Below are 14,030 nucleotides of genomic sequence, written 5' to 3' on the forward strand. Positions count from 1 at the left end.
GCGGGTTCAATGTCTCGCGCGCCTGCCTGTGCGCAAACACACGTGTGAAGATGGAGGAGGATAGACTACTTTTTCATGAGATGGGCTTAGATGATCGGCTATTAAAGGTAAAATATACAGCCGTGCTAATAATATAAAGTCTGTCCGCCTCGAAATACCAGACAGCAGGATATCATCAGTTTGTTTTGTGCCGTTTGTATGTATTTAGTGCCTGTTACGACATTATATTTACTTGCTAACATTAGCACTGTCACTTCTGAAATGGAATAAAATAGATCTCTTATTGGATCTATGCAAACATTTCTTTCTGGTTCAACAGATTCACCATAAATGCCTTTCTTGTATATATGTATTTAGTTATATGAATACCATAGTTCCTTCCAAAATACTATAGTTAGTACAGTAAAACTGTGGGAATATGTACACTGTACACACACACACACACACACACACACACACACACACACATATTAGTGCTGTCAAGTAGATCTAACTTAAAATACTTTGTTTACATAAAATATATATATATACATATATGTATCACATATGTATGTCTGTGTTTGTGAGTGTATATACTGTATTTATGTGTGTGTGTGTGTGTGTGTATATATATCACATATGTCTGTGTGTGTGAGTGTATATACTGTATTTATGTGTGTATATATATATATATATATATATATATATTAGGGCTGTCAAACGATTAATCGCATCCAAAATAAAAGTTTGTGTTTACATAATACATGTGTGTGTACGGTGTATAATTATTTTCTATATATAAATACACACACATGCATGTATATATTTAAGAAATATTTGCATGTATATACTGTGTATATATATTTATATTATATATAATTTATATTATATATCAATATTTTATATATAAATAACACATTTTTCTTAAATATATATATGCATGTGTGTGTATTTATATATAGAAAATAATTATACTCCATACACACACATATATTATGTAAACAGACACAAACTTTTATTTTGGATGCGATTAATCGTTTGACAGCCCTAATATATAATATATATATATATATATATATATATATATATATATTTAAATAGAGAGAGAGTGAGAGAGAGAGAGAGAGAGAGAGAGTATATAAACACAGACACACACACACACACATATATACATATTTACATATGTTATGTAAAAAAACTTTCGACAGCACACAAATATATATATATATATATATATATATATATATATATATATATATATATATATATATATAAATAATTTTCAGATGTGCTCACATGATTTGTGTTACTGCATGTTGATGTCTCAAATTACATCCCATTTACTCTTATATTTTAGTGCTGTCAGTGTCCACTTGTGATCAGATCATCTTCAAGGGACGTTAAGGATGCATTATTTAGTGCTGCTGTTGTGTTTCTCAGGCTCTGGCTGATTTAGGCTGGTCTCAGCCCACCCTCATCCAGGAGAAAGCCATCCCGCTGGCGCTGGAGGGGAAGGATCTGCTGGCCCGAGCTCGAACCGGATCAGGAAAAACCGCAGCCTATGCGGTCCCACTGATCCAAAGAATCCTCACGTCCAAACAGGTGATGTGCGGCTTTTATTCATTTATACTAAGTTTATGCTAAGCCTCAATGACAGGAATAAGTAACATTTGTTGTCACTGGTGTTTGCTGTGAGCAGACTGTACGTGAGCAGGCCATTAGAGCTCTAGTCCTGGTCCCGACTAAAGAGCTGGGCCAGCAGGTCCAGACCATGATCCGACAGCTCACTGCGTACTGCGGCAGAGACGTGCGAGTGGCGGACATCTCTGGGAAGGCGGATCTATCGGCACAGAAGTCAGTACTACAACAAATCACTTTATCAAATCACTGGACTGAGCATATTTGCCAAAGGATTTATATCTATATATGGAACTCAATTTGATATAAGATTTGATGATATCTTTCTTGAATTGTATGTATTATTTCAGAAATTACTTTCTGAAATAATTTGGTGTTTATAAACCAAATATTTACTTTTTATTTAAGTAATTTTTGTACTTTTGTCATTCTTATTATTATTGTTTTTAATATTACTATTTAGGTTTATTATTTTTTATTTCAGTTAATATCATCTAATATTTATATTTTATTTAATGTCAGCTTTATTTTAATTAACAAAAATATTTTCAATAGTTTTAGTTGTAGTTAAAGGGGACCTATTATGCCCAAGTCTTGATTTAGTTTTTGGGCTGTATACTTGGGCTAAACTTATTGGGAAAATAAGTTTTCATGCTTGAATGTTAAAAAAAAACACATTATTTTCCCTCATATTCTCCATTGTTGCAGCTCCTCTCTTCCCAGTCTGTCAGTAACGCTCTGTTTAGTTCCTGTCTCTATGAAGCCCCTCCTTCTGAAAGGCACACTGTGCTCTGATTGGTCGGCTGGATCAGTGTGTTGTGATTGGTCAAGGGCTTCGAGTGTTTGGGAAATGTCCTGTCCCTTACCATAACCGCCAGTTTAACACACTACTAACTAACTCAACCAGGCCCCGCCCCTTTATTCTGCATTTTAATTATTTAAATGAGGAATATTGTGACGTGTTCGTTCCCGGAAGAAACTCAAGACTACAATGGAGGCGTTTCAAGAGTTCAGAAACACTGACACTGATATAGAGAAGAGCTCTCGCCGGAAGGACTAAAGAAAGATGATAGCATTAAAAAACCCCTTTAACGATAATAACCATGCTCAAGTTAAATCAGGTTCATTCAGGAGTGGGTTTTAATCTCATTAAGTCTCATCCAAGCTCATTTAAAGCTCTCAAGTCTCATTCTAAGTGCAATTTAATATTGATTCCTAGAAACATTTACAAATGTTTGTCTTTCACAGGCCTATTTTAATGGAGAAGCCAGATATTGTGGTGAGCACGCCGTCCCGTGTTCAGGCTCACATCAACGCCCAGAACCTGCAGCTGCACACTTCTTTAGAGATGCTGGTCATCGACGAGGCGGATCTGCTCTTCTCGTTTGGGTTTGAAGCAGACCTTAAAAGCCTGTTGTGGTACGTGTTTGATTAAAACAGCTTGGCCCTGTTTACACCTGGTATTAAGATGTGTTTTGGTCGATCGGATTACAAGTGGACGACACTAAATACAGGAATAAACGGGGTCTAATACGTTTGAGCTTGTCCACTTTCAACCACTTCCAGAGGTAGTTCGAAACACATTAGACTGGATTGCTTTTGTAGTGTAAACGCTCATGTGGTCGAATGTGTTCAAACAGCCACTAAAGACTGTCTACTGACCGAATGAGTGAACATTATGGGAAGTGCGCTAGTTAGACTGGATTTAAACTGTCGGCTAAAGACCCAAGTTTGGTTTGAAGATGAAAAATTGACCAAACACAATGTTCTCTCACCATTCCTGATTTCTAACACCCACTCACAGCGTTCGGCTGTAAAAGCAGAAACTAAAGCTGATGCTCTCTATGTGTTTTTCCGTCGTCTTCAGTCGCGTTATAAAAATATGTAAATTGTCCGAAGACAGAAGTGATTAAAAGTGGACAAAAGAGACGGATTAAAACACCAGATGTAAACGGGAATGTGTTTGCCTCGTCTACTTGTGATCCGATCAACCAAAACACAGGTGTAAACAGAGCCCTTGACATATGAATTACTTGCATGTGTGAAAAGTGTGTATTGTTAGCTATATAAAATGTTTTCCAGAAAAATAAGTCACATCTGACTATTAGTCGGACCGGGTCAAAATTGCATTGAGAGAAAAAAATTTCACATTTTATTATTACTTTCAAAAAATCATTTAAAATATTGGTTAATAAACAAATCGTTTACAAGCATTATAAATGTATTATACATGTATTTTAGTTTCCCTCACTCCACAACAAATCCTTTAAATTGAACGGGATTCAGAACAGGAATGAAAAATCTAAGTATAAAACAAACATAAATTATATAATAAACAACATTTATTATAAATGCCAAGCTTAAATGATTTTATTTAAAGTGAAACTGAAACTACCGGTGTGTAAGAAATGTGCTATTCAGATTTAGCTTGTGCTCACGTACCCTGCGTATTTGCGTGCTTGACCCTAATTGCATTATATAAGTCACTGCACGTTTCAGATGATAAATAAAACATGACTTATATTCCATAAAATAGTTCATGCATCAACACCTTTTCGACACTACTCAAAATTGTGCACAGGAAGTTTTGTATAGGCAAACACACGTCACTGTTTATAATGTACAACATCTAGTCCATCAAAGAAATTAAATGCAATCCAATCCGTTCAAAATGCATTGTTGAGGTAATGTTGTTCTCCCTGAGGATGGCATGGGCCGAAACGCGTTGGCGAGTTTTTAGATGTGTTGTGTGTATAGCCATCTGATAATAAAGGCTTTTTAATTTGAAAGAGTGCCATGGTCATCTTGAAGTTTTCTTTGATGGACTATTAAAAACCCTAGACGACTGAGCACCTTGACTGGACACTTCTCCTTAAAGGGGTGGTATAATGCCCTTTTCACAAGATGTAAAATAAGTCTCTGATGTCCCCAGAGTGTGTATGTGAAGTTTTAGCTCAAAATACCCCACAGATATTTTTATATAGCATGTTAAAATTGTCACTTTTTGAGGGTGAGCAAAAACACACCGTTTTTGTGTCTGTCCCTTTAAATGCAAATGAGCTGCTGCTCCCGGCACAGGGGGCGGAGCTTCAACAGCTTGTGTCCTGAAAATTTCAAAAACTTTTAGCCTTTTATGTTCAAACCGGAGTCAGACAAATATGGAGAGACTCAAGAAGACATGACAACATGTAGACAACATTTCTGAATGGTTAGTTGATAAATTTATGTAGCTTATGTGTCACTGATTAGCATATTCTGTCATTAAAATCTATAAATCGTGTTCAGGAGGCGGGGTTTATGTAAATTCTAGGGTTGGTGATGTCACTAACCCGGGAGGAATGTGGTGTAGTCTCTACCAGCCGTTTGTTGTAGTCCTTAAAAAGCGATTTCTGTAAAAGCAAATATCTCCCTTTGCTCTGAACTTTGAGCGTTGTAACTTTGCAGATGTTGTTTATGCTCAAACAGCAACATTACACACTAACTGAAGTTAGAAAAGTCAAATTATAATCAACCACCCCTTTAAGATGCGCTCTCCTCTATTGGACTTTGTTACAACATCTAGTATTTGTCTGTTCCCCTCTGCAGTCACTTCCCCAAGATCTACCAGGCGTTCCTCATGTCGGCGACACTGAATGACGACGTTCAGGCCCTGAAAGAGCTCGTCCTCCACAACCCAGTGAGTGCAGAAGCAGAGAAGCGTTAGCCGTGTGTGTGTGTGTGTGTGTGTCTGGATCTGATGGTTCTCCTGCTCCTGCTGTAGGTGACGCTGAAGCTCCAGGGTTCCCAGCTGCCCGACAGCTCTCAGCTCCAGCAATACAGCGTCCGGTGTGAGGAGGAGGACAAGTTCCTGCTCATCTACACACTCCTGAAGCTCGGCCTGGTTCGAGGGAAGTCCCTCATATTCGTCGGAGATGTGGACCGCTGTTACCGGCTCAAACTGTTTTTGGAGCAGTTCAGCATCCCTGCTTGTGTCCTGAACTCTGAACTGCCGGTTCACTCCAGGTAGGAGAAGAGACTGTTTCCTTAAAGCTGCAGTGTGTGATTTCTGCACCGTTAAATAGTCCTGCTGCTATTGGTCGAGTCAGCAGCTTTGTGTTGAGGCACTTCCACGGTTATTATCATTAACTAAAACTATTAAAAATGATAGAAATAAAGCTGAAATAAAATTAGATGAAGAAAAGTTTTTTTATATATAATTTATTTAGGGAAAATGACATGACAGAAATCAAGAATTGCCTATGTAAGATTTTTGTATTAAAATATCCAAAAAACCACTAGCATAGTGTTATATATTTTGTGTACTTGTTTCCAATAATGTTTAAATCCAGAGAAATCAGCTATTTTAACCAGTGTAACGTGCCGTGTCATTGCGTCGCCTGTCATTGACATCATACCCTCAGTTTCCCTCAGTTTTACTTCCGTAGAAACCATGTAAACACCAAAGATGCTTTAAAGGGATAGTTCACTTTGAAATTAAATTTTGGTATGTTTTAGCTTACCTCAAGGGCATCCAAGATGCAGGTGTCTTTTTTTCCGCAGTAGTTTCAATTTTGATATTTTTAGGTCAAACCGTTCTTTGTCTGTCAGTCCTATAATGCAGGTCTATGGTCACTGTCTCAAAGAGCATGCACAGAGTCCAAATTAAACAATTCCCCATCGTAAGTACACATTGATGGCCTAAGACACGAAACGAGCGGTTTGTGTGAGAAAACGAACAGTATTTATATCGTTTTTTAACTCTTGTACACAGCCACGTCCAAGTGATCTGAGGGCGCGCGCGCATCCTGGTGTGTGACGTGTGCGCAGACTGGTGCATAGATATATATACACTAGAGGTCGCCTTGGCTACGGCAGTTCATTGGAACGAATGCCGTAGCCAAGGCGACATCTAGTGGCTGTGTATAAGAGGTAAAAACGATATAAATACTGTTCGTTTTCTCACACAAACCACTCGTTTCGTGTCTTAGGCCATCAATGTGTACTTACGATGGGGAATTGTTTAATTTGGACGATGGGGAATTGTTTAATTTGGACGATGGGGAATTGTTTAATTTGGACTCTGTGCATGCTCTTTGAGACAGTGACCACAGACCTGCATTAAATGACTGACAGACAAGAACGGTTTGACCTAAAAATATCAAAATTGAAACTACTGTGGAAACAAAGACACCTACATCTTGGATGCCCTTGAGGTAAGCTAAAACATACCAAAATTTAATTTCAAAGTGAACTATCCCTTTAATATATTATGGGCCAGATTTACTAAGAGCTTGTGCCAGCGCAAACCCTCAGTTGGCTTTAAAAAACTACTGTCAGGATTCACTAAAGACACGCAATGAGAAATATAGGAGTTTCCCTTTCAGACGCAAAATTTATGGGAGGAGAGAATTTAAATTAATCATGTATGAAATTAAATGAATCAGGTGATTTACTAAGGTTTGATCTAGTCAGTTTACTGGTATGTGTGCCATTATTTACTGCCCCAAAAAAATCACGTTTTAAAGGGGTGGTTGATTATGATTTGACTTTTCTAACTTTAGTTAGTGTGTAATGTTGCTGTTTGAGCATAAACAACATCTGCAAAGTTACAACGCTCAAAGTTCAAAGCAAAGGGAGATATTTGCTTTTAAAGAAATCACTTTTTAAGGACTACAACAAACGGCTGGTAGAGACTACACCACATTCCTCCCGGGTTAGTGACATCACCAACCCTAGAATTTACATAAACCCCGCCCCCTGAACACAATTTATAGATTATCAAGACAGAATGCTAATCAATGACTAGAAGATAACTACACATAAGCTGCATAAATTCATCAACTAATCATTCAGAAATGTCCTGTTGCTTCTACATGTTGTCACTTCTTCTTGAGTCTCTCCATCATTGTCTGACTCCAGTTTGAACATAAAAGGCTAAAAGTTTGTGAAGTTTTCAGTGCATGTCTGTGTGAGTGCAAGCTGTTGAAGCATGTCTTCAACCCGCCCATAGGGGGATCTCACGATAAAACGCCGTCTTTTCAGTTTCGAGTCACTAGTAGCCTAGCTGTATCATTTCTCCCGATACTGCCCTCTGTAACCGGTAGGCGTGGCTTGGGCGTGGCCTCGTAGGTCAGCGAAGCAAGTGCATTCTGGGAGTTGTTGTCTTTCATCCAAATGAGCCAAAAACACATTTTCTGGCTTTTCTCAGTCTAGAAGGCTCCAACTTCTAAAATAATTTCACATTTCTACTACATAAATGACCCAATTTAAATACACATTCATCTTTCCAGCGGTGAAATATCCCTTTAAATCAGTTTTTATTTCGGTTGGTTTTTCAGGTGTCACATTATCGCTCAGTTTAATCAAGGCTTCTACAACTACATCATCGCCACAGATGAACAAGGACTAGAGAATCCCGTTGGAAGTTCCCAGAAAACACAGGAGAAAGGAAAGAAGAAAAAGAACTCCGGGAAAAGTGGAAAGTATGAGTTCCCTGCTAATGAAATGCATGAAACATTTAAAGTATGAAATATGATTTCTCTTTTTGATAGCGGTTGGTGTGTTAAAATGGTTTCAGCTTTAAACATTTATACTGAATTTTTGTTTTGTCCTTTCAGAGGGAAAGACAAGGAATACGGCGTTTCCAGAGGGATCGACTTTCACAATGTGTCTAATGTGATCAACTTTGATTTTCCCACTTCAGTCGAGTCCTACATTCACCGCGTCGGCAGGTACACCGATGATTATTGTCCCACTTTATTCAAATTAATGAAACTTATTTTTAATAGTTTTAATTTTAGTTTAACAACAATAATATTTTTACTTATAGATTTAGTAATTTGATGTGCTTTTGTCATTTTATAGTCTATTTTTTATTCTATTTAGCATGAATTTAGTTTTTTTCAGTTTAATAACAAACTTATTTTATTTCATTTAGTTGCTATTTTTATTTTCGTTTAAGATTTTGTTTCTTTCATCTAAAAAAAAATATTTTATTTTATTTCAGCTTAATTTAAATGAACTTAAATTATTTCTAATAGATTTACTTAATACTGATACTGATTTTTTTTTAATATTTTCATTTTAGTAATTTTATGTGCTTTTGTCATTTTTATAGTCTTTGTTTTTTTAATTCTATTTAGCAATAATTTATATTTATATCAGTTTTAGACATTTTAATACTTCAACAAACTTATTGTATTTCATTTAGTTGCCATTTTATAATTTTCGTGTAAGATTTAGTCTATATAAATTTTTCATCTAATATTTATATTGCAGCTATAGTTAAATGAACATTTAGATTTAATTTACAATAATACTAGTTAATCCTGATTTTCCCTGCTTCCCTTTAGAACGGCTCGTGCGGATAATCCCGGCACTGCGCTGTCCTTCATTTCTCACACAGAACTCCCAATGCTCACGGAGGTTGAAAACGCTCTTTCTGGAGGTGAAAGTCTCCGGCTTCACAGGATATTTATTTTAACATGGTCACCGAGAACTAAATCAGGCCTGCTTGTCCTCTTAAAAACCTAATAATATAAACTCACATTTAAAAAAATATATTATAATTAGGGCTGTCAAACGATTAATCGCGATTAATCGCATCCAAAATAAAAGTTTGTGTTTACATAATATATGTGTGTGTACGGTGTATAATTATTTTCTATATATATAAATACACACACATGCATGTATATATTTAAGAAATATTTGCATGTATATACTGTGTATATATTTATATTATATATAATTTATATTATATATAAATATTTTATATATAAATAACACATTTTTTCTTAAATATATATGCATGTGTGTGTATTTATATATAGAAAATAATTATACTCCATACACACACATATATTATGTAAACACAAACTTTTATTTTGGATGCGATTAATCGTTTGACAGCCCTAATTATAATAAAATGATGGTATTGTTTAGCACCCCTTTAAATATCTTAAATATTTATTATATATTTTTGTTATTGTATATTTGTTGCAAATATGAAGGAAAAAAAAATAACAAATTTGAATAAATTTGGATAATTAAATAAATTGATTTAATTAAATAAAATAAATAAAATCTCTGTTTTCAGACACAGAGTGTGTTTTGAAGCCGTACGGGTTCAAAATGGAGGAAATCGAGGGATTCAGATACAGATGTCGGGTATGTTTGTGTCCTCTTATAGCGCTGAAGCTGTATTGTGGTTTGGTTCACCTGAAGTCTCTTGTATGGTATAATTTACCCAGGATGCCATGAGATCGGTCACAAAGCAGGCGATGAAGGAGGCCAGACTGAAGGAGATCAAACAAGAGCTGCTCAATTCAGAGAAACTCAAGGTTTGTGCTCTTTAACCAGTCACTCTCTCATGTTGACGGACCGGAGTAACTAACTTCCTTTATCTGACAGACGTATTTTGAAGACAATCCCAGAGACCTGCAGCTGCTACGACACGACAAAGACCTTCATCCCGCCGTCATCAAACCTCACATGAAGAACGTGCCCGAATACCTGAGTAAGGCGTGATGGCTTTTTCATTGATCTATGTATCGGACGCACAGACAAATGGATCTCAAACGCAGTTTTCATGTCTGTTTCAGTCCCGGCTACGCTGAAAAGTCTCGTCAATCCTCTGAAACAACGGAGGAAAAGGAAGTTTAAAGCAGGGGGCGTGATGCTGAGCAGCTTTAAGGTGACACTCGTTCATTTACTTCAACACTTTGGAAACTCAGCGTAACACTACATCCTTAAATCTCACCGTCACGTATACGGGACGCCTAAGTTTACTTCACTATATTACAATTAAATCCTAATTTAATCATGACAGACTATATATCGTTGGAAAGATCTAAGACTCCTTAATAGATATTTCAGCACTGTCTTTTGTTACAAATTATGCAGGAACAGTAATAGATGAATTTATGACAAGAGCGCACCTCAAAAAATCTACATCATAACAGGAGTTCTGACCTTTGTCACAAAAAGTCGACGCACACACTTTTAATAATTGAAACTTTGGTTTTCATGCTAAAAGTTCATAATAAAACATTTAATTTAGTATTTGTCAATTAAAAAAATATAAAATAATATTATCCTCTAAAAAGTATAATATATATATATATTATCCCTAATATTTTTTATCGCCTTTTTTATTACATCACATATTTTAGTAGTTATCATAAATTAGGTATCATTTGAAAGCTTACGAACTCAGAATTCATCCTGTGAAAATCGTTTTGAAATTGGACGTTGCGTTTCCATAGAAACGGTACTCTAAAATTATTTTATCAGGCTCCTCCCCTTTTTGGTGTCATCATGTTTCATAATTTATGATCAAAACCTTTTCTAATCTTGACAAAACACATATTGTCAGAAAGGTCTGAGTCTCAAGGCTCCATATTTTGTGACAGAAGTGATATTTGGACAGAACTTTAATAATTTGTTATAGCAGAATGCATACAATTAAATTCTATGGAATGTATGTCACCCGGTGGCTATTTTTGGTATTACGCCTAAATAAAATCTCATGGGAACTTCATTTTTTGTGATATCAACTTCAAATTTGGAACACAACTTGGTTAGATATATGGCTTTAATTTTATAGTAAAAAATATTTTGAAAAAAATATCAAGTACAGTATATTAGATTTGAAGTGCTTTCACTTCAGTAATAATCTGCTGAGTGTATTCTTTAAAACAAGACCAAACTTAGGTCTATATTCCAAAGTATTCTTGAATTACAACCATTTAAGTTTGAATAGTGCATTTTAATATCCATTCTCAAAAAGGGGGGTGACAATTAAGGGGTTAACTACTTATTGATATATTTAGGGCTGCCCCCGACCAGACTAGAATTCCTTCATTTAATCCATTAGTCGACTAGTCGCACGTTTATATTCATTTAATTACTTAAATATATACTGGGGTGACATCGGAAAATGGTTTGAGTTTCAGGGCTGAGAAAGAATATTATGTGTAACATTGCTGACATTGTTCTGCATTACAGGAAAATACTGAACCATAATAATCCGGTTTATAATAATTGCCACAGCGCACTGGCAAAAGTAATGAATAGTTAGTAATGAAAAGTTACGAAAAGTTATGAATATGTTGGAAAAAAACAAAGGAGGATTTTTGAACATTGGAATAATCTATTAATAAACAAGTGTTTTATAAAGTCAGTGTCAAGTTGACGACTCTGACTCTCATCTCTGCAGTATAGTGGATGTGCCTATTGAGAGAAATGCATTTTAAGTTAAAGATGCAGTAAAAGATTTCTGAGAAACGTTGAAAGTGGATCGGACCGAGCAGCACAATAGCATAATAGCACTTATTTATGTAGGTTAATTAGGTTAATAGAGAACTTTACGGCCATGTAAAGTGGTTAACTTAAGTATACTACTTGCTTTTCAAATGTTTATGATATGTTTATGATATATTTAAGGTCTGCATGACTTTGTCACTTCTTGTGGATTTTTTTTTTTTTTTTTTTTTTTTTTTTCTGCGACCAACTAAGTAATTCAAATTTGGTCGACTAAGCCCTTTCTCAGTGACTAACGTTGATTATTAGGAGGCAGCCCTAGATATAATAATGTAATATTGGTTAATTAAGAGTTAGATACTTAATAGGACTTGAATTGTGCATACAAACAGCTCCTCCAATGGTGCTCTGAATCAATCATTTTCAACTTTTGTTGCATTTGCAGACGAGTTTCAGAGGCAAAAATCCACTGAAGAGTTTTCGCTACACAAGGAAGAAGCGCGGTGAAAAGAAGGCTGGGAAAACCTAACAGCTTCAGAGACATTGGGATTGGATTGGGATGTCGAGGAATCGTCCGGACACTTTGTAAACATGCAGTGAACTGAGTTCATCCTCGTCTTTCCTGCATGTTCGAAATATCAAAGAGTTTTGATCATGTAATATTGTTTCATTAATACTAACACTCTACTTCATAAAGTGTCTCATGTTCTGATTTTGATTGTAAAGGTTCGAGCTTCATTTAGATCACCTTCAAATTGCACAAGTAATTAACAAAAAAAATCCAACTATTGTCAAAAGAAATGCATTTTTTTTTTTTTTTTTTTTTTTTATTAACATTTAATTCGTATGAGAAAATATCATGAGGTCCTCAAAATAAGCTAAATATTCTTTGATTTTGGGAGGAAATATGACTTTTTTATGTTAATCGGGTAATATAAACCTTAGACAAAATGCTTTTAGATCCATATAAAATGGACAAACCGATTCTGCAGTTGTAATTTAATGTCCACATCCAATACTCATTTGATCACAAGAACACGACAGACTAATTATGGTGCAGGTTACTGGTTAAAAACTGATGAAAGGCATGTTTTATTAATGCCAAATATTTATTAGTCAACATGTTAAATTTTACTACAATTAATGAGTATGTGAAGGGGGGACAATTACTTTTACACAACACTAAATTCTCAGGTTCTTCTAAAATGAGCCAGCAATGATTTGGCAATTACCAGAAGAAGGCACCTCAAAAGGTCTTAGTTAGTTAGTGGTACACATGAAGTGTTACTTGCACATTACTGAGGGCAGAGACAAGCACACACTCATTTAGATATCAATATAACACTGTCATGTTTCCTGTGCTGAAACAACTCAACCATTCAAAAGCAAACGGAGAACAAATGTTTACATCGACACGACACTCCACCTCTACTGACGTATAAAACCACAACATTAGTGTTTGAACATGTCATAGTGATGAGTTTAAGGATGTGTAGAAAACTTTCCTCTAATGCCAGCTGGTACAGCATATATATATATATATATCTACTGAAAAACATGAGTGAATTGGGTTATATTTCACCACAAAAATGATAAGAAAATCTTATTTTGGCCTAAACAAAATTAAGCATATTTAAAGACATAATTTTCAAAACAATTAAGCACGTTTCATCCCCAAATTCTCATTATTTTCCAATTTAAAATTCCAAATTAAATTAGCATAAAGGCAGAACAATAACTATCATGGTTTACAAGTACTTTACAATAATACAAATATTTTTTTTTACATTATAATAATAAAAACCCAGGGAACTTTGTGCTTAATTGTCAAAACTGGCCCAAAATTAAACAAAACAAAAAAAACATATTTTGTCTGTCTTCTGATTTTGGGGTGAAATAAGACCTAGGACCAGTTGCATAAACTTAGCCACCATGTTAGTTGTGTCTCAAATGACAATGAACTATGTAACACTATGTATTTATGCACTACGTATATATATGTTTTATACAGTTATTTAACATCTGAAAGCCTCTGTTATGATAGTTGAGTGCATGAAGTGTCCAACACTTTGTTTTTGCAGTTAATTAAGTGCATCATTGAGTATTTAAAGTGCACTTTTTCTATTTCTATGCACTAACGGCATAGAATAGTGCATGAATATGCAAATTAG

General features: G+C 35.2%; 1 protein-coding gene across 1 annotated transcript; it reads left to right on the plus strand.

Moving 5' to 3' along the window:
* The first annotated feature begins 10 nt into the window (after positions 1–10).
* ddx56 (DEAD (Asp-Glu-Ala-Asp) box helicase 56) lies at positions 11–12,842 on the plus strand. Its single transcript, XM_079862312.1, has 14 exons — positions 11–107; positions 1,420–1,581; positions 1,679–1,833; positions 2,866–3,036; positions 5,203–5,293; positions 5,378–5,619; positions 7,935–8,078; positions 8,214–8,327; positions 8,949–9,043; positions 9,695–9,765; positions 9,849–9,938; positions 10,009–10,114; positions 10,200–10,291; positions 12,305–12,842. Exons 1-14 carry the CDS (start codon positions 51–53, stop codon positions 12,386–12,388), a joined length of 1,674 nt encoding a protein of 557 aa, XP_079718438.1. The 5' UTR covers positions 11–50; the 3' UTR covers positions 12,389–12,842.
* The last annotated feature ends 1,188 nt before the right edge of the window (positions 12,843–14,030 follow it).

Source organism: Squalius cephalus, assembly GCF_949319135.1.
Source record: "Squalius cephalus genome assembly, chromosome: 24".
Lineage (NCBI taxonomy): Eukaryota > Metazoa > Chordata > Actinopteri > Cypriniformes > Leuciscidae > Squalius > Squalius cephalus.

Excerpts from the sequence above, each read along its gene's own strand:
- ddx56 (XM_079862312.1), top strand. The coding sequence starts at position 51 with ATGGAGGAGGATAGACTACTTTTTCATGAGATGGGCTTAGATGATCGG. Across the intron at positions 3,037-5,202 it reads GACCTTAAAAGCCTGTTGTG|TCACTTCCCCAAGATCTACC; the intron begins GTACGTGTTTGA and ends TCCCCTCTGCAG. Across the intron at positions 10,292-12,304 it reads TGATGCTGAGCAGCTTTAAG|ACGAGTTTCAGAGGCAAAAA; the intron begins GTGACACTCGTT and ends TTGCATTTGCAG.